The sequence below is a fragment of the Gallinula chloropus genome (genome assembly GCF_964237585.1).
Source record: "Gallinula chloropus genome assembly, chromosome: 7".
In the NCBI taxonomy this organism is placed as follows: Eukaryota; Metazoa; Chordata; class Aves; order Gruiformes; family Rallidae; genus Gallinula; species Gallinula chloropus.
This window is the reverse complement of record NC_140092.1, coordinates 2,869,931-2,890,731: the sequence shown is the minus strand read 5'-3', so window position 1 is coordinate 2,890,731 and position 20,801 is coordinate 2,869,931. Positions and strand designations below refer to the sequence as shown.

The following is a 20,801-nucleotide window of genomic DNA, read 5'->3' as shown; positions in this document are numbered from 1 at the left end:
AGCCACCGGCATTTTGTCTGGATAATATCGCAGTGAATTCAAGCAGCCAGATGTGTCTGCCTGGCATTTGCAAACTGCTGTGTCAGTGGTGATGTTGGGGTGTAACACTGGTGGCTTCTAGAACTCAGCACGTGGGAGTATTACACAGGTGAAGTTTTTAAATAAAGTTCTGAACTGACCCAGGTGTAAACTCCCAGCAGGTTCAGTGGGAGCAGAATGCCAAACAATGCACAAAGTCCCTTCCTCAGTTTCTTTTACAATGTTAATAGTGAAATACACCAGATAATAAAGGGAAGAGATTATTTCCCTTGTTAGAAACAGCATTTCTTTCAAGAACCCAACTGGCAGCAAGTGTTACCCCGATCCCCATCACACCTCCTCACTGATGCTGAAATTGCCTTTTTGCAACTACAAGGACAACACCTTGAGGTGTTTAAACCACCTTGCTTAGCAGCTATCTTAGCTAGATGCTTCTCAGACCGAGCAAAGAAACTTTGAACAGAGATGCTTTTATACTGTTGCATTCCAAGAGGTGGGAGATACCTACCTGGTATGTTTCTACGGGCTTTGTTTCCATGTTCAGATCCCAAACCTTGACAGTGAGGTAATCTCTTGTTAGCATGTATCTACCACTGTGACTGAATTTGACATCTGACACTGAAGAGATGATTTCTGAAAAAAATGATCTGTTACTGGGGTCTTCTGGTTCTTCATAAACTGTTGAAAGATAAAGAAGCAAGAGAGAAATTAGAACTCTGTGGAAAACCCGCTCTGTAGTACCATCTGCACTGTGCACTTCTTGTGAAGCAATGTAGTTCAACATGCTAATGAACACGTTATGGATTTGATTAAACACCCAGCACATAATTTATTCTTTGATCTTTATACAAAAATACAAACTGTAATCTTTAAAAATTACAATAATTATGTAAATACACCTGTCACTTGACTGGAGCTACCTGCTGCAAGGCAGTTCGTCTATGGTCATCCTTTCTGGGGTCCCAACAACCTGTTTCCTGTTCACAACCAAAATTCAGCTGTTCCAGTCACTTGAAAGGTGGTACATGTGGTCTCACAATGGTCTTGGCATCCACAGAAAGGGTGGTTACTGAAAGTCTGCCCTGGTTGCCAGAACCAGCTGGCCAGTCTGCAGGCTGGTCAGGTCTGGTTAGCTGATCTGTGCGCTGCATGATCCAACAAGGCAGGGAATCATGAAATATTCCTCACCATTCCTCCATACAGTGAAATCCAGCTCTGGTACCTAGGTGGTTGGTCATCCCTGTTCAGCTGTATATAACAACGATACTGCATGACAGATTGAATTGCAGGAACTTGAAACAACTGGTTTTAGTGGGCTCTATGTCATCTGTTACAAGGGAATGACTCACCAAGGTCTCTTCATCCTTCAGGAAACAGCCTGCACTAACTCTAGCCCTGCCTACCAGGTGCCTAGAGCAACACTGCGACCTTTCTGCAGGTATCTGTGGCCCTGGGATCCAAAGGACCTCATACAGGATCACAGAATCAGAGAATCATATGAGGACCTCATATAGTGCGCTGCAGTGGAAAATCAGGCTTTCAGGGTCCTTCAGTTCTCAGCAAAATCAGTGGGGTTTTGGCACCTGTGTCTAAAATACTCTTTGAAAATTGGTTTCAAAAGCAGGTGAAGAAAAACCATGTGATGAGACATGAAAATGTGCTGAAAGTAGAACAACTTCATACTGTCAGTCAAAACAGGCTTTTTAGTGTAGTCCACTGGAACATTTCTCTCACAATTAATTTTTCTATGGCTGTGATTCAGACTGTTGAAAGGAACAAGGTTACAGTTTCCATCAGGTGAAGCAGCGTTCTGCTGAAAGTTCAGGGTGAGTACGTGGGCGAAATATGTGGGGTAATGCAAAAAATTATGGGCAATTTTCTTTGGGGGTGGGCAGTGGAAGGCAGCCAGGCGTGCACCTGAGAATAAGGTCTATATTTGAACATGTTCCACACTTCTAAATTAAAATGAACTGCTTCAAAAAGGGGGGAAAAAAACTTTTCTTTTCAGACAGACTGTAAACGAACAACTTTAAATAGCTCTTTAAAAATTTGCCTAGACATTCAGCAAAGCAGGTATTTTGCAATTATCCTGTCAAATTTTCAATAGAAGTCTGATGAGCACAAAGAAATTATAATTTCTCATGCTTCTTCCCTTTAATCTGTCCAAACTATGTACTTGGCTGGCAGGAATTTCATCCTCCTGATTATGATGTGAAGTTACTATTAAATCAAGTGAAGAAAAAGCACAAAGGCTCCACACTAAATGAACTACACCTTCATTTATAGCTGAAGGGTATTTTCTTGGCTCTACGTGTCTCATCCAACTCCCAATGACTAGAAGGGGAGCAATATTTGTACATGGATATACCATATTTTGTTAATTAATGAGATTAAAGCATTTCATCCGTTATCTGCAACTGTTTATTGCTTTTTTTATCCTTACCACAGCAAGTATTAGAAAGACTTAGATTAATTAGCTGCAGAAACTAAGGCAGGCATGAAAGCCTTGTATCACTACAGAAAGACAGATAGGGGTAGAAGTTTTAGTAGCAGTGATTCTTTGCAGAGAGTTCCTATAGTCAGCATAACCAGGCCTGGAAAATCATTACAGAAAATGAAGTAGCAGCTCCCAGTAGTACAGAGAAAGCATAGCAACTAGCAGCACGTGCCTGAGCAACCAGAACAAGGCACTGGCCTCAGGAACTGAAGGTGAGATGCTGTGTCCTTGGGTTGTAGCTATTCCTGGTTTTGCATCAACATAAGGTTATGCACTGACTGCACAAAGCTTGACAGAAAAGGAATCTCTGAGGTGTGCAGTTATCATGCAGAAGTATATGCAGATGTGGGAAGGGGAAGAAGGGGAGAGGGGAAGGGAAGGGGGAGAGGGGAAAGGGGAAGAGAGGGGAGAAGAAAAGGAGGTGTGTGGGAAGGTCCATCTCTCAACTTCCCTTCCAGACACTGGCCAAAGTCACTAAGAAGCGTGTGGTGTAGGGGCCCTTCTCACTAACCCTCCTGCAGCTCCAGTGAGTTGCACTCTGGTCGTCATAGGTGCTGCCACCGCAGCTCCCATTGATTTTAATAAGGGCCTGACTGCTCAAGCTTGAAAGCTGTGGGACCAGATGTTAGAACTAACGGCTCTGCCAGTGAATGCAGCCCTTCTCACACCTTTTGTTTCTCAGCTTTACCCCAGCTGCCAGAAACACGTGGTCACACACAGAGCAGAACGTCTCACTCCGCTCAACAGGCACCATGCAGACTTTGAGGGACACGCTGTGTGAGTGCATCCTTCCAAATGCCACTGCACTGGGCTGGAGAGAGACCTGGCCATCCCTGGTGCTGCCTTCCTCTTCAGCTTCACCAGCTACCTTATGCTGCTGGGCAATATTCCAGTTTCCCAAACGCATCATTGTGAAAGGGGGACATCACACAGCTAGGAACACAGGAGGGTGGCAAACCAAACAGCACTACTGTGTGCACTCCACCAAAAAACGGTGAGTAGACTGTGCCTAAATGATATTTTAGGAGTCAACCAACTGGTATCCCAACAGCTAAAAACATCTCAGCCTAAAACCCTATGTTCTCATAAAAAGTTTTTCCTCTTTCCTCACCCCACTCCCAGAGATACACATTTTTCATGAAGTCCTTACTGCAGACTCCAATACCACTGAAAATTAGGGTTTTGTTTGCTAGGCAGAGCTTTGATCTGGCATATGTGAACTTCAAAAAATAATAATAATGCTAAAAATGGCTCATATGGTGGGTGCAGTGTCACAATCCAATATAGCACACAAAATCCTGTATTCCTCCCAAAAGCAGCGCACTAAGGAGTATGCATGACTTTCTACATTACACATAGAACCTTGGGTAATGCCCAGGCTAAATTTTCAACATTCCTTCCTCTTAACCTTTTCCTCTTACCTTCACTCTTTTGCCTGGGTGAAATAAGCAGCACTCACAGCACTGCTGCAAGGCAGATGGGTCCAAAATACAAATATGATTAATGTCTTTAAAAACACAAATTAGAATGATGATATTTAAAGGGAAACCAATAACAGTATCTGAGGTAATAGGGGGCAGGGGATGGAAAAGCTACCTATTTAATATAATGAACATTTATCTGGAGCCACTCTTGATTTTCTCCCTGAATTTATAAGTGCATAATGGAACGATGGGATAAAAGAAATGTCATCAGTACGCAGTTAAACAAATCCTTCACCATTTTTGAAAGCCAGAAACACAGAGCATAAGCATTGGCACAATTCTGTTATTGTGGCCCAAGCACTTGAGGGCAACTGCAAGGACTTATTTACCATGGAGTATCAGTAAACTAAACAAAGAAAAGGAGAAGCAGCAAGGGAGAAGACCCTTGATGATAATGCTGTGCATTCCCCTTAAGACATAAAGATAGGAATAGGAACCTTGACAACTTCTGTTACTGCCAAACAAAGGTAGAACTACAGATAAACCCCACTTTTTGCTATTACAGAGCTGAGTATATTTTAAAAGAAAAGCAAAGATGAATCAGGTTTATATATATTGCAGCACATGTGATTATCTGAGAGGCAACAAAGCCAACAAAAAAACCAGGGAAAACTTGAAGATGAAAGCTTACTAGCTCCAGAGATTTGCTAAGGAATTCCATCACTCATAGGTTCAATTATAAGCAGCCTTAAAAACTCATTCTCTGTATCAGAAAAACAAAGCTTCTTCTGAAGCCATTTTCTTTCTTCCCATGAACAAACAAGAACTCCTTATAGTTTTTTTCTAGCACACATTGTTAACAGTTTGCATCCTCTCCTGAAAACTTCTGTTTTACAGCATTTAAGTGACGTTACTTAGATGTAAGCCTTTGGAAATCCTGCACTACAGGTAATATCTGAGTCGCATAAACATGGCAAACAGATGCAGTCCCCAACCAAACAATTAACCATTTAAATTAAGCCTCTCTACTCATTTCAGACCCCAAATGAAAAGAGCTACAATGCCTAATTAAATTGTACTGGAAAGCAGTATTTTGAAATGTAGGGAATTTCAGCCACCTTGGCAGACTTGCCACAGCAACTTGCCAAAGGGACAAGAACCAATGTGCTCTCCTGAAAGCTGAAAAATAAACTTTTTTCAAAGATCCTCCTTTTTTCCCTGGAATACGTGGCTATACTAATTAAATGCTTCTCACAAAACATGATCCTAAACCAAAAAATATTACAAGTTTTTTAACTAGAATATATTTAGATGGCAAATTAGCACCATTCCCCAGGAAAGCTGTGATTTGCTCCAAATTATTTAATAAATAAATATTTTGTAAAGTTTAGTATTAAAAAATATAAACTAAATTTCACTGTATTTATGAAAAAAATACTAATCCCCTTTTATATTTTTTTTTAAGTCTGTGAAACTTCTAAGTATTCTTCAACACAGAAAGCATTACTTTTTTGGGGTGTCATTGTGTTTAAACTGTGCTCCCATCTGAAACTTTATGTAATTCTGGTCTTCTCTCTAACGTGGTAGAGGTCTCAAGACATAAAACCAGGCAGTAACAATGACCAGAAGTATCAAATCACTTCCACGTAGGGAATGACTAAACAGACTGGGACTTCTCAGCCTAGGAAAGACTGAGGGGTTTGTAATATAAAGTGGCATGGAAAGGATGAATAGGGAACGACAGGTCACTTTGTACACTGTCTCTTCCAATCAACAAGTAGGGGTCACCTAGTGAGACTAGGAAAGGGTAAGTAGAGAGCAGATGGTTCTTCATACTATGCCTAATTAGGCTACTGAAGACTTTACTGAAAGATCTTGTGAATGATCAAAATTATACACAGGTTCAACTGCACATATCTGAGGAAAAAACCCAACCCAAACATCAGTTTGAGTTTTGTTAAATGCAATAAGCTCACTCTCACTGAAGTCCCTGAACCCAGAGTTTCCAACTGCAAACTGCAGAGGCCAAAGATTATATGCTTGTTCTGTCCTTGGATTTTCTGTTGATGCTGCTCCTGCCCACTACCAGAGACAGAATCTTGGGCTGGAAGGACCTCTGGTCTGCCCAGATATAGTTATTTTTATGCCCTGTTTAAAAGCTACTTTCAAATTGCACACAAGAAGAGCTCTTGAGCTTGTTCTAAGTGAATCTAGACCAGTTGCAACGCTCCCTTTGAAATTCATGGTCTCTTTCTGCCTTTACTATCATAAACAATGAAGCTAAGCTTGACTTACCATTATTATTTACTCTGTCACTATCTCTCAGTGTTTTATGGGTTTGTATTAAGACTCATACACTCACCTCCTTCAGAAATTCTCTTTCAAGATCAGGATGTTCTGCTAATGTGACAATCTTGCTTTCCTGTGCTGCACCAGTTAATATGGTTATATATGCATGGGAATTTTTAAGTCCACCTTCATAAGCAATCTAAAATACGATTTTAAGATATAAACAACTAACCACAATTATTTAACATTTTGTTGTACCACAGCCTGTAGTTGCTCACCCTGTTTTAAACTGAAAAAGCAGTAGCATTTAGTATTTCAATTTTCTATTTGCTTTGGTATTTCAGAAGGCATCTCTTCATGCCCTGGTCACACATCATTGTCCTTCTGTGAGTAAAAGAAAATTTCAGGAGATACTTCTACACCACAAGACTGAAATTCCACCTAGCATAAAGCATTCCTTTATCCAGTGACCCAATATTAAAACCAGGCTTCTCGTCAATACCTCTAGAGAGTATGGCTTTTAAAAGTGGAGCCTCAAATCAATATTTAAGAATCTGTTTTACCATCTGCAGTGAGTTGCTGCAGCTTGTCACAAACCACAAGGGATGGTGCATTAGTGCTGAAGGCAAAGCCAGATCAATAGCTAAAGATCAGTGGGTGGGAGCTTCACTACTGAGTTGCTTATATTAATGTGACTTTGCCAGGGAGTTTGTTAATAAAGAGAAATGGTGTCAAAGAGAGCCAGGAAGTGGAAAAATGCAAAGCTAATCTGGAAGATCAAGCCTCTTTAAACCTCAGTCTCACAAAGACTTATGTGTGTGTTTAATGCCACGTGTTGGGAGCAATCCCATGGAGTTAATGGGACATAAAACTACTACTCCTCTACAGCAGAAGCCATGCATAAGTCTTTCCAACCTTAAGGACTGGAAAGGATAAGGTTAGTGATGGGGGGCGGGGGGAGTGGTTTCCTCCCAGTGAAACGGGATCTTGAAAGAATAATGCTGGTTTCATGAGACATTGAAAAGCAGCGTTTGTTGTTATTAAAAAATTAAGCAAACAAGACAGGAATTTTAATAGACCGAATAATTAAAGCAATCTTACAGCAATTATTTGCTTTATCTGTGTGTGGTTGGGGGAGAGGGGTTAATGAAACACCTCTTCAATCATAAATCATTTACTACTGCTTCAAGCTTTTATCTTTCCTCTTTCTATTTGATAGCTAGAAGTACATAAATCAGGTTTTTTCTTCCTCTGATTTAATTTTAACTTATCTTGCACAACTGGAGGAAATATTATATAGACATAATTGCATTTCTGTAGAAACAATTTTGAATTTTCATTAGCCATGTTTTAAATGTCTTTATTATACATTCCTCCATACAGAGCAGAATGGAAGCATTAGAGCCCATGCTAAAGGCAATCATCTACCAAATTTCAATGGGATTCCTGCACAAGGAAAGATCCATTCCAGGATCTAGTTTAGCATGCGTGAAATTGCAGTAACAGATCTTCAGTGACAGTCATAATTACAAAATAATCAGGATACGGGCACATTTTTTCACTGGGGATGTAAAATCAGCAATGGATATGTGCCTTTGTAGTGTGTGCTTATAAAACAAATCCAGAATCAGGAGAAGGAGAACAAGGCTTTTTTTAAAGGACAGGGTCAAATCATTACAGAAGCTCAGATAAGTTTCACTCCTGTCACATGAAACCTTGCAGATTTTGCCTGAAGTGGACATTACTTTGACAGTGGCCCCTCAGTGCACAAAGGAAGAATGCCGTCTGTCTCCCTCTCAGATGATAACCTGACATGAGACCAGATGCAGAAATAAAAAGCCTATTTCAAATGTAAAGCTCACATAAAAGAAAAACAAGTTGTCTCTTTTCCAGTCATACAATAAGCATCATTCATTTGGAAAGGTCAATATTAATTAGAACAATCCAGCAGGGATATTCTGTCACAGGCTTTTTTTGTGCATCTGGTTGTTCTCTGTTGCAAATGAAAGATAATCCATATTCAGTTAGAGGTCTAAAAGCTGTCTTGTCTCTGACATTGCAACCTCCTTTAAAAGCCTGGTAAACATAATTAATTAAACTTTTAAAATTCAACTTGTTTAAGTACTATCTGTAAGTTTTGACTGTTTCCACAGTTCTGAACTCATAAATTTAAAACCAAAGGTAATCTCAAAAACCCCATCAGACAACCAACCTGAGTTACATGCCAGACTGATGGGATAGTGGCATTTATCCTCACGGAAGGGCTGGCACTTCTTTCATGACTGGATTTGAAATAGAAATACAGAAAACGACTCAAGGCAAAAAGATGACACCACCATCTTTGCATGACATCTTTGGGTCACACACCAAACCTCAAATTCACCCTGCATTGCTCTAAAGATGATTTTATACTTTTAAGACATCTACAAATGCTTCTTCAAAGGAAGGGGGCTCTAAATGGCTGCTGTTACAGACCCAGATGTCAGAAGCTTGTGACATCTGCATGGAGGATGGAAGACCTGAACTAATGATGACAGAGGCTATCTGCATTCTGCAACCCCAAAGTTTGTATTTTGAAGAGCACCAGCACCATGGCACACAGAGCAATAAACTTGAAACTGCAGCTCCTCCTTGCAGCTCCTCCTTCCTTGAAGTATTTTGTTTTAAGTTTTCCACACAGGCAATGGATAATTAGAAATACAGTTTTAGTCTACAGAAGCACACTAAGAACTACACACTAAAAGAACCCTTAAAGCAACGTACAGCATTTAGATAGATTAAGACTTCTCAAGTGTGGAATGGCTTTAAGATATTACCACTATTACATAGAATATCAATAGGAGTTATACTCTTGAGTAACTTAAATTTACATATTGTGTAAATATACAGTCTCTATCTACCACTTAATTCTGAATTTAATAATTCTGATGAACTACTGAAAAAGCTCTTCATTTTTTTTTCCAACTTCACAATGCCCAAGCTCAGTTTTATTTAACCAACTGCTTTATTAGAGGACTTGTTGAAACAGCCATATGTACCTACCTAGTCTACAAGCTGTTTGGAAGAATGGTATTATCTCCGTGCAAGAGAAGATCAAACCCAAATAAACCCAAATTAACAACTATTTTTTGATTTTTTAACTGTTGCATATTACACTGGTATAAGTATTCTTCAGTCAGGACACCCTTACTGCAACAGTGTCCTTACACCTGTCTTCCTTCTTACCCGAATACCTGCATAAGAATTTATAGAATTTAGGGTGGGTTTTTTTTTCTTATTATTTCTTGGGTGTTCCCAGGTAACTGCCCTAACAATGACATTTTTGCAGCTGTGAGCTTCCCTCATTTTGCTGCTGTCACAAATTTCCCACATACTGCCTTCCTTCTACACTGCACTGCCATGCATGTCCCCTGAACAGCACCTCAAAGACATCTGGGTGTTGTGCCACATCACTATTTAGATAAGAGCTTCCATATTATTTAAAGACCTTCTTCCTTATTCCATTCCCTCTAATGTTCCAAGTAAGAGGGACATTCATCTCTTCTCTCACCTGCTCTCCAGAATGTTTTGCTATCTCCTACTACTTGCAAAGCCTGGTATCACAGAACAGCATTCTGCATCTCCCCTATGGTTATAGATTGGGCTTTCCTGCATATCCATTTGTAATGGCCACATATGCTTTGCCTCTGATTGCTCGCTCAGCATTGCATCATCTATTAAAGAGGTGTTATATAAAGCAGCTTCAGGTAGTCTATTAGAAAAGCAAGACATTTTATCACACACACACACCTTATCAGTATCTCAATGACCATTTAAAACTCAGCTACTGGCTTGATATTCTTTCAATGCCTTATGGATAGATAATGGTGGTCTGAGGCAATTTTTCTAAAGGAGTGAGGTCCCCATTACAACTCATCACACAAATTGGCAGCTTGCTAATAAATCTCAGCAAAGGCACCAAGGATGACTGGATATGGAAGAAGTCTCTTGTTGCTTCCATGTCAGAGCCATGAAAGATTTATAACAGAAACCTTGGAGTGCTGTTCTCACAAATTCTGAACTGATTTTTGCCACTGAGTTTAGCAAAGCAGAAATCTGCAAGAAGGCTATAATTTATTGACATACTGTGTCGGGGTCTCACTCCACAGATATCAGTATGTAATTTATTTAAACAGTATGGCACAGTAATTATTCATGGCACACCCTCCACTATTACAAATGGAAGGGCCCTTCACCCAAAAGGGTACAACTGACTTTACCCCAGCGATAGAGATTTGGATAATAAAGGCTCTGAAAAAGGAGTAAACCTAAATTTCACAACATATACTTGGGATCTATGTATTTTTATACATTTCACATCTGAAATACAGCACACAGTGATATCAGAGAGCAGGGCTGCAGGGCAGGACATGAAGGTTTACAGTGACTAGTAAAATCATTGTAGCTGGTTTGGTTGAGAAGTCATTTATGGGGAAGGGTAGAAAGGTGAGCTGACCTAGGAGAGCAGGGTACTGTAAAGCAACTGTAAGGAGTGACAATTGTCCAAATACTTGACTTCCTGGACTGGGGAGTTTGGGGTTTTTTTTAATGCATCCTTTCAGGCTGCTATGGGCTTTATATAATCAGTTTCACCTGTCTCTGAGAGCTATACTCAAACCACTCCAATTGACACTACATGGGCCTATTCCTTTTAATGCTTTAGAAGTTCTACCATTGCTGTATCAGTTTTCTATTGTACATGTGTGTAGAGAAACACTCAATGAGCTTGACTAGAGTTCAGTGCAGCAATGCTACATTAAATGGCTATTTTCTAAGTCATAGAGCTGGAAAATGGGGTTTAATCAATGACCATTAGACCTTGCGCTCCCTTCTGGCACAACACGCCTTCTTTCATCCAGTATTACTGCATTGTTGGGTTAATAAGTTATGATTGGCATTTGGCACTGAGTTACAGGGGCATGGAGGCCTTATTAGTAGGAAGAAATGAAAGTATTGTGGAACAAAACAATTAAGTGGGACAGGATAACGCAGAGCAACATGCAAGATTATGTCACGCTCACGTTTCACTTCATGGTATTGAATTCCCCCTCCAAGCACAAGGGGATATAGCTAACAAAGCTAAAACACTTCTCTGCTTAGGCATTTGTCCTGAAAGGTTATTTGCTATAACTCCAGACCACATCTTAAGAGGTTCTGAACATGTACACTTCTTGCAGCCAAAAGGCTCTTGACTGCATTTACTTCACTTAAAATACCTTGTGTGCTAAATCTGTGTGCTTATGTCTCACTTAAATTCTCAAATGTTTTCTTCTCCATCCTGCCCCTAACAGTAAGATCCACCTCCCTCAAAAGGTTTGAGTAGGAATTGACCAACATAAACCCTCTTATGTGCCCCTGGCAATAAGACAATTCGGAATTTCCTTCCCAAAGTTCGTTCCCACTCTGCAAAAGAAACTGGACTCAGTTGTGTGAGATGTGAGTGTCCTGGAAGCCCCAGTCCTGAAAGTGGCTAAAGCAGAGCCCCCAAAGTTCGTTCATTAGGTTCTCAGCGCCTCATAGGAACCAGTCTTTGTCTGGTGGTTTTCAGTCCCAGATCAGGAACAAACAGGTTGGTTGCACAAGGCAAAGTGCCCAGGCTTGCCAGATTACAGGTGGGAAGAAGCATATTATGTTTCACCTGGACTGCAAAGAGCTGATAGCAAGGCATTATGAAGATGCATTTTCCTTCATCCTTTACTTCAAGAATAAAGGCAGCCCCACATTTTAACATTTTACTTCCTTGTTCTACATAAAATCACTTTAGGAAAGATGACACCTTTCACATCAACACAATATCATCCCCCCACCAATACTGCTTAATGCATTATCTCCTCTGATTCAGTACCAACACATTATTAGAAAAGGGCACACAGGGAATGCTGGGCTAAATTTCGAGGAAAGATCCCAATATTTTTTAATCCAGAAAATGGATTCAAAGTTTTGAAGACAGTTTGCTTCAGTATTCTGAACAGTGGTCCTGTATTCAATGCAGTATGTTCATCTACTTAAATACTCCTACCCACCACCCCAATATTTCCCTTGCTAGAAATCCTTTCTTTTGCTAGAGAATTACAGGTTCTTCACTGATCCCAGCAATAAGAACCACAAGGGCAACCAGACACAGACATGACTTATCAAGTTCATAGGTACTGATGAGAACATTTTCTTCATTTCCCTGTTTTCTTCCCAATTCTGCTTGGAACTGAGAAGGTAATACACCATGGTATGCATACATTTACATACTGCCCATGAATAACAAGACTTTCATGACATCTGGGGCTCAACGAAGCAAGGACTTACGCTTGGAATGTTTGTCACAGAGAGCTGATGCCCTCATGTCACAGAGTCTCAGGGATCCTTTGCTGCTGCTGTAGACAAAGAGATTGCAGTGATGGGGGTGAAACTCAGAGGCTGTAATCACTTCTGTCAGGTCCTCCATATTGGCTGGCTTTATATCTACAATGTCTGAATGGAAGTTTCATTAAGGAAAATGCAGTAGTTTGCAGGTAAACCATGCCTTCTTGAAGGAAGAATGAGTATTAAATATCCATGCATGTACTTACATGTTTGGCTGTAGGGTGATTTTATATTTCCATACCTGCCCCATCTATACCAAGCACAAAGAGCCACTAGTCAACAACAGTGTTACAGTAGATACCATTATTAGGTCAACATTTGCTATGCAAAGACATTGAAGAAAAAGTATTCCAGGGGACTTGGAATTATCACCTTCATTAAGACTATAGACAGCAGGTAGCTATATCTCTTGTATTTGCTAGAGAAATCACTGAACTATCCCAGATAATACTGATTGACAGAGAACAATGTACAGCTCAACTTCACTCCACTAAAAGCTCACTGGCTTTTATGGTCACATAACTTAAGCTAAAACATACACATATCTTAAGTTAAAAGCCTCAAACAGTAAATGCACTTTTTTGGCAACAGCAAAGTGGCAAGCAGAAAAGCATTCATGCAAATAGTTTTGTGGACATATATATAAATTTCCTTTCTGAAAAATTGTGCATAGGATTGACTCTGCTATTTGAATATTTGCAAAAGAATTATCTGAAATGGCATTCCTGAGTTTTTATGTAAACAATGCTCACTAGTGAAATCAATATAACATTCTGTGACTGAGAACTGAGTATCTGAATCATTTAAGTGGACATATCTGGAATAAAAATGCATCAAAGATCTAGTTTTCCAAGCACAAATCTGCTAGATGGATCACCAAAGATAATCAACGTTAAGTATAGTCTCTCCAACACTTACATATCTGCTGATACATGTAACCTGTCTTGCTAAGCATACAAACCAGGACAACAGAAGAGGAACTGATGTGATGTCACCTACATGGACTTGTTCAAAGCATTTCATACTGTCCCACACATCCTTGTCTCTCCTTGTGGCGTATCTCAGGGTTTTTTAATAGGGACAGGTGCTGTTTAACATCTTTGTAGGCAACATGGACAGTGGGACTGAGTACACCAGAAAGCCAACTGTGCCCTGGGCTGCATCAAAAGAAGTGGGACCAGAAGGTCAAGGGAGGTGATTCTGCCCCTCTACTCAGTTCTGGTTAAGCCCCCCACCTGGGACCCCAAAGCTGGGCAAGACAGACGTGGAGCTGTTGGGGCAAGTCCAGGGGAGGACCGTGAAAATGAACAGAAGGGTAGAACATCTCCCCCATGGAGACAAGCTGAGAGAGTTGGGCTTGCTCAGCCTGGAGAAGAGAAGGCTCTGGGGAGACCTTAGAGCAGCCTTCCAGTGTCTAAAGGTGCCAACAATAACTCTGGAGAGGGACTGTTTACAAGGGCAGGGGGTGATAAGACTGGGGAATGGGTTTAAACTGAAGGAGGGTAGGTTTAGATTAGATACCAGGAAGAAATCCTTCCCTGTGAGGGCAGAGAGACACTGGCACAGGCTTCCAAGAGCAGCTGTGGCTGCCCCCTCCCTGGCAGGGTTCAAGCCCAGGTAGGATGGAGCTTTGGGTAACCTGGGCTAGTGGAAAGTGTCCATGGCAGGGGAGTGAGACTAGATTAGGTCTTTGAGGTCCCTCCCAAGGCAAAACATTCCAGGATTCTATGAATACTTGTGAAGAAAAGAATGAAAGAGTCCCATAAGGGCGACTCCCTGACAGCAGTAGGTGTGGAAGCACACAATGAAAGAAGGATATATATGTAAAGCAGTACATTTAAATAAGATTGAACATTTTCATAAAGCCCTCAGCAATGCACTGCAGATAAGCCATTCAAATGTTAACAAATCCTTCAAACAAGGAGAGTAACATTACCCTATTTTCCTGAGGAGGCTGTGTGAGAGGCAATAAAGGATTTGCATAAGATCACATGGGAAATGCATGACAGAACAAACCGAGATCTACTGAGCCCCAGTTCAGGGCCCTAAACACAAATCATCTCAGTGCCTGGATTCCCCAAACATAAAATTTGAATCAGCTGACATTCAAAATTTAAACATCTCTGAGGAGAAGATAAATGAGAAAATCTGTTTTACTCATGGCAAGAGAAATCACATATCATGATACTAAGCCTGTTTCTGTTCCCACTGTGCCCACTTCCCACATGGAAGACTTTTAATTGATTTCTGTGGGAATGGGATACAGTCTATCACCACCTTTACACTCTATACTTTGATCTTTCTCAAAAATGCAGATCTGGGACACTGCAGTGAAATTAACCATCATACAAAAGATTCAGAGATAATTATCTTGATGACTCTGCATAGGCAAATATATCACACTGATTTATTTATTTTTTTACATGAAGTGGATTAAAAAGGAAAATATCAGCAAAACTATTAATATCTTGTGACACTTATTAAGAACTGGGAATGAATTAATGTTGCATTTCAGCAGTATTCTCACTTGCACTACTGCATTTGCATCCGTTTCTAAGAATCCATCAAGAATAATATTAGTGCAATGAATCTTAAAATGAAGGAACAGAGATTTACCTCTTTTATAAAGCATCACTAAATATTCTTGAAAATCAACAGGAAAAGATAACCTTCGTTCAGTTATTTGTATCTGGTGAATCTGTCTCAAGAAATACCTTTAAGTAAAAGCAATTGCTTTCAGTGATTGAATTGCTTTCAGGAGTTCAGAGAAATTACAGTAACTCAATCCAAGATTTTCACCTCTCAGCAGAGAGATGAATAATTGCTGAGTGATGAGAAAGATATAAAATATAAATAGAGTATGTGAAGCAGTCATGGCAAGTACCATTTTTCTGGATGCTGAAGACAATATTGATGAATTTCCCTTCATTGCATTGAATGAATAACCCTATGCTGAATAATGAAATTAAATATTCTATTCTCCTGCCAGAAAAACAGAAAATACTTGAAACAGACTGCATTTCCAGATGTGATCTAAATCTCCACTGAGAAAGGGGCTCATTGCCTACTGAGGATCACAGAGAAAATGCACCACTGAAAATTCATCATTTCATTAGATTTTGAAAAAATAAAACAATAACACTTGTACTGAAGCAAATAATCAAGGGAATAGAGTTGCAGAAGAGATCTACCCCAAATGCATTTGTAATAGTAGATGGAAAAACAGCCTTTGCTTTGACAGCTACAGAACCCATTGTATCAAAAGAAGAACATGTCACACAAAAGAACATTTTCCTCCTCTCATGATTTTTGCCATCTATTTGAAAACAATCAAGTGCAGCTTGACATGTGATGTGTGGGAACTGTATTTAAACTAGCATGACATGGTAAGGGCAAGCATCTCCCATGAGAAATTTCCCATTTCTTTTTTCCATCTTCCCTTTGTGTCTTTTTCCCATCTTCCCTTTGTGTCTTTTTCTTCCTTTTAAGCACAACGTTGCATGGCAGGAAAAAATTAAAAATAAAATTGGAACAGACAGTGTACTTCAGAACCAGGCCTGCTGGTGAACTTGAAGAGCTCAAAGATGAGGGAATCTGGCAGAAACTGATTAAATGAAAAATTCCATTGCTAAAGGGAAAAGTATTCTAATGGCACAAACCTGTAGAGTCACCTCCTACACTAAAGTCTTCCCTTGCAATCGTCTCTCATGGAGGGATGTTTTGAGTGGGGCATGGCCCCTCTCCCCCAGTGGACTCACATCTGAAATACCAGTCACATCAGACTCCACATGCAATACGGTTCATTTTCAGACTGTGGGCAAAACAACTGGGGCCAAACCTATGTAAGACACAAAGACCAAAGAGTTCACCATTGCCAGGGCAGTAGCATATAATTCTCTTGTGCTAAAAAAGCTCTTGTTCCTGTGGCTGAACAGGGTAGGAATTTTTTTAAAGATGAAGAAAAAGATCTTTACAGTGCTTTGACTCCCACACATGCTTGCCAAGAACGAGGTATTTTGGCCCCTGGTAGATACTTGCATCAAGGGAAGGTGAACTGGTGTCTTGCCAGTGACAGGCTGGAATGCACTGTCAGTCTTTTAAGTCATTAACATTAAAACAAGGAACAGAAAATATCTTCTTGCTTGCAAAAAATAGAGCAGGTCTATCCCTCCTAACACAACTGTTTGCTGTCTTATATACCAGGTCTCCCCTCCATTGCTTGGGTCAGTGAAATGGGATAAAGCTACTAAGAGGCCAACAGATTTTCTAGGTGCTTTTCATAGGAAAATGAAAGGTCTGGTATGATTGGAGACCACAGTGATGAGAGATGATGTTCTTAGAGTTGGGTTAGTAGAGCTACAAGACCAAGAGTAAATTTTGGTAAAGGCAAGGTGACCTTTAAGTTTGGCTAAGAGCATCTATGTTGCTTTCCTCAAATTATTCAAGATCAGAAGTATAACATAGGAGAATGAGCAGGCAGGACAGGACCCAACTGAGAGGGGACAGGAGGCTTTAGGGAAAGATCTGAGGGAGAGAAGCAAATCGGTGGGAGAGGAAGGAGGAAAGAACATCAGGAAAGGAATGATTAACAATCTGCAGGGATACACAGTGTGAGGGATGAGACCTGAGTACACCATTCAGTTATATGGTATGTTTAGTTCTAATCCAGTATTTTGTGCTGCTGTTGTGCAGCTGATATTAAAATGAGGATGACAAGAGGAAGAAGATTTGTTCCACTGCCTCTGGGCCACTGATCTAACAGAAATATTCTCCTCTGGGAGAAGTCACTCCATAAAGTTCCTTTTAGTGTGGGTTACAAAGAAGACCTTCACCTTGATCCAAAATTCACATTAATCAGACTTCTCCTCTTGATCAGCACAAATATAAATGAGCATGCCTGGTTTATGTCCATGCCAAAACATGTATAACAAGAATGTGGAAAATATACAGGGTTCCTGCTGAGCAAAAAAGGTTCCAGAATGAGTTTCCATGTATGATAGTGGAAACATAGCCATCTCCTCAAAACACATTAAATTCCCTTTGAAGTGAACAGTATGCATAAAGAGATAGGTGCTTCATCTTCCTGAAGCCATCAAGAAATTCTGTAAGAGACTGAATTTTGTAGAAAACAACGTTGCAACTCACAAGCTATAGCATATAAAGGACTGAATCTTATATGATTATTTTGGAATCGCTTCTACAGGACTCAGGGGTTCAGTGCAAGGAGGAAATCATTTTTGTTAGATAAAGGCTACAGAAAAAAATATTAATAGTTCTCCCCGTTTTATCCAACTGCAATGGAGGAGAGAGGCTTTCTTTAGTAAGCCAGAGAGAGTATTCCATAAGTTCACAAGAAAACAATTCTCATCTTTCTTATTTCAATATATGCTGAAGTCACACTTCATTTTTACCCCTGCGTGGGACTTGGGTTTCTGCAACTCAAACACTTTCAAAAAATAAACTTCATTATAACATATATTCTCAAACCTGACTGTTCTGGTGTTTTCTGCACAGAGGTTTGTTCCAGCTCCTAATTTTTTCTGCATCTCACACCTACATTCCAGCCTAGTCCTAGAAAGATTCACTGAGTAGTAGTTGAAATCAATAGCAATTCATAGAAGCTGCCAGGGCTTCAGTTTAGGGTAATTGATTACTGTGGTCCTGCTGAGGCTCTGCACTTTCAATACAAGCATTTCTCTGAGTGGTTTCCTCTGTTAGTCATTCAGTGCACACTATTTTCATTACAAGGAGGGAACTGTGATGCCTACAAAGCAAGCTCTACCAGTTTTACACTTCCTACATGGTGGTTACATCATTTCTATACTGTGAGCCAGCTGAGGATTCATTCCAAACAGCTACAGTTTTCTTGCAGGCTGTGTACATCAAGGAAGGAGTGACAGAATCAGGCCTCAGTATGCTTGATAACATCATAACATGATTACCTCAATCTTCTTATGAAAAAAAGCAGCAAGACCTAACTTTCAAATGACTCCTTTCTTCTCATTTCTTACAAGACAGGCTGTATGCTTTCATTGCTGAATGACAACTCTGCATTAGGCATGTCATGATAGTAAGGACACCACTGGATAGGGCCCAACTTCTGAATCTCTGGCTTTCAAGACTTGTTGTGCAAGAGTCGAGGGTTTCTGAAATGGATTGTCAATAGGTTAATGGATTTGGCCTTTTCTTCAAATTCCAGTGTTTTACCTTAGGCAGAGACATGACCTGGTATTTATATTCTAAGTACAGCTATTAGCCACAGTGTCAATTCTTTTTATCACACAGCATTCACCCACTGCCCCACTAAAAGCGTGTACGCTATGGCTTTTATTAAAAGCCCAGAGAGATGCAATTACATTGTCCGTACCATTTGACTCTTCTGAACCACAAAAGCAGAAACTGTTTCATAAGTGTATGCTCCTTCAAGCTCTCTTGGACCTAGTATCTGCTAATGCAAGGCATCGATCCATACTTGAAAATTCCTTAGTAGTAGGATGGCAGCCCAATTTCAGTTTTAACTCCATCGTCCTTACAACAATGACTCTTCAGACATCATCCTGGAGTTGGACACTCTGGCAACAGACCCACACCAGTGGTGATCTGCTGAAAATATCAATGTAAATAGCTTGGATTTTGGTTGTCCAGAGAGGTGGTGGAGGCCCCATCCCTGGAGACATTCAAGGTCAGGCTTGATGAAGCTCTGAGCAACTTGACCTAGTTAAAGGTACCACTGTTTACTGCAGGGGTGTTGGCCTGGATGATCTTTAAAGGTCCCTTCCAACCTAACACATTCTGTGAATCTATGCTTCTAAGTTTCATTTGAAATTGGAGATATCTGGCAAGAAATTAAAAGTAGTATTAGGAAGCATTTTCAAAGTTCAAAGCAAAGAAGAGTCCATATCAGTGTCAATGTTTTACAGATAATGAAACCAAGTCATGAAGTGGCAAAGATTTGGCAAAGGTCAGGTTAAGGGCAAGCAAGAACAATAGCCTGGATTCTGATTTAGTGGTCTCTGGCTTCCCTACCCACAGTACTCCAGGCATGTGAGTGATCACTTAATTCTTTTCTTGGTTAGTTAGCTAGGTTGGAGAGGTTCTTTTGCTATTATTACATTTCTCTTTTGGAATTTTTTCCCCAGAATGCAGATCAGGCTAAAGACTCACTCTGATTTGAGAGATCTCATTCTGATCTTTGTAACATCAGATTTACTCTGCATTCCTATTATCTTAGTAGAACAAAACCAGCAAGCAACAAGAAAGCCCCAAATATCCCTTACACAAACATCTCCTGAATCTACCTAGTCAAATTTCAGGCAATGGCTTTTCCTGCCATACACTCAGTAAACATCATCAACTTTGATTTATGCAACTTGAAAAAAAACAAATTAGCATATAAGAGAAACTGCCTATGGAGTAGCTGCAACGTTGCAATGAATGTTCAAAGCAGCAAATTGTAGAACAGCACTTGGAAAAAGTACTTTAAAATGGTGTGAGTCACATCCAAACTTTCTCATACATGGGCCTGTTCATATGCATTGCAAACATTAATTTACTTACAGAATCATGAATTTAGAAGCAGATCCTAGAAAATGTGAATTTATTTAAGAGCTGAATTTTTGGCTTGTTTTTTAGAACCTGCATTTTTATCTGTAGACAGTCACACGCCTGCTTTAGCAACAACCATATGCACAGCCAAATTTTCAAGAGCAAAGAAATCATTATCTGCATATACACAGCTGAGAGCGAAATTAAGTGGATGAGTCAACAGAGGAAGGCTTGTCTTCATAAATGCACACAGGCAGTTCTCTGTGTACAGTGCTCAATCACTGAAAGGCTGCAAAGTCATATTTAGTTGATATATTTGCATATTAATTACTTATGATTCGTCTAAAACTATTGTGGGATGCTTAACGTTACATTTGGAACATAACAAATAGAAGAGCCTCAGGTACATATAAATTATTAATGGAAGAGGCATATTAAGTCACCTAGCTTCTCTTAGGCAGTACTTTTCTATGTAGCATAAGCAGTGCTACGTATCACACACTAGTGAGGGTTCCAAGAGTACAAATTCAACACAACAAGGCAAGGACTTATACCTAAAGCAGTATCATCTCATCATTCCCAAACTTGCTTTCCTGAAATCCATGAGATGT

At 40.0% G+C, this 20,801-nt stretch overlaps 1 protein-coding gene across 1 annotated transcript in view; it reads right to left on the bottom strand.

Moving 5' to 3' along the window:
- PPP2R2C (protein phosphatase 2 regulatory subunit Bgamma) overlaps positions 1-20,801 on the bottom strand; it is a gene marked incomplete at both ends in the record, with an annotated part of 168,405 nt that overhangs the window by 11,185 nt on the left and 136,419 nt on the right. Inside the window, 2 exon segments of the mRNA XM_084266931.1 lie at positions 548-717; positions 12,589-12,753. Of these exon segments, the coding sequence (XP_084123057.1) occupies positions 548-717; positions 12,589-12,753 (335 nt within the window).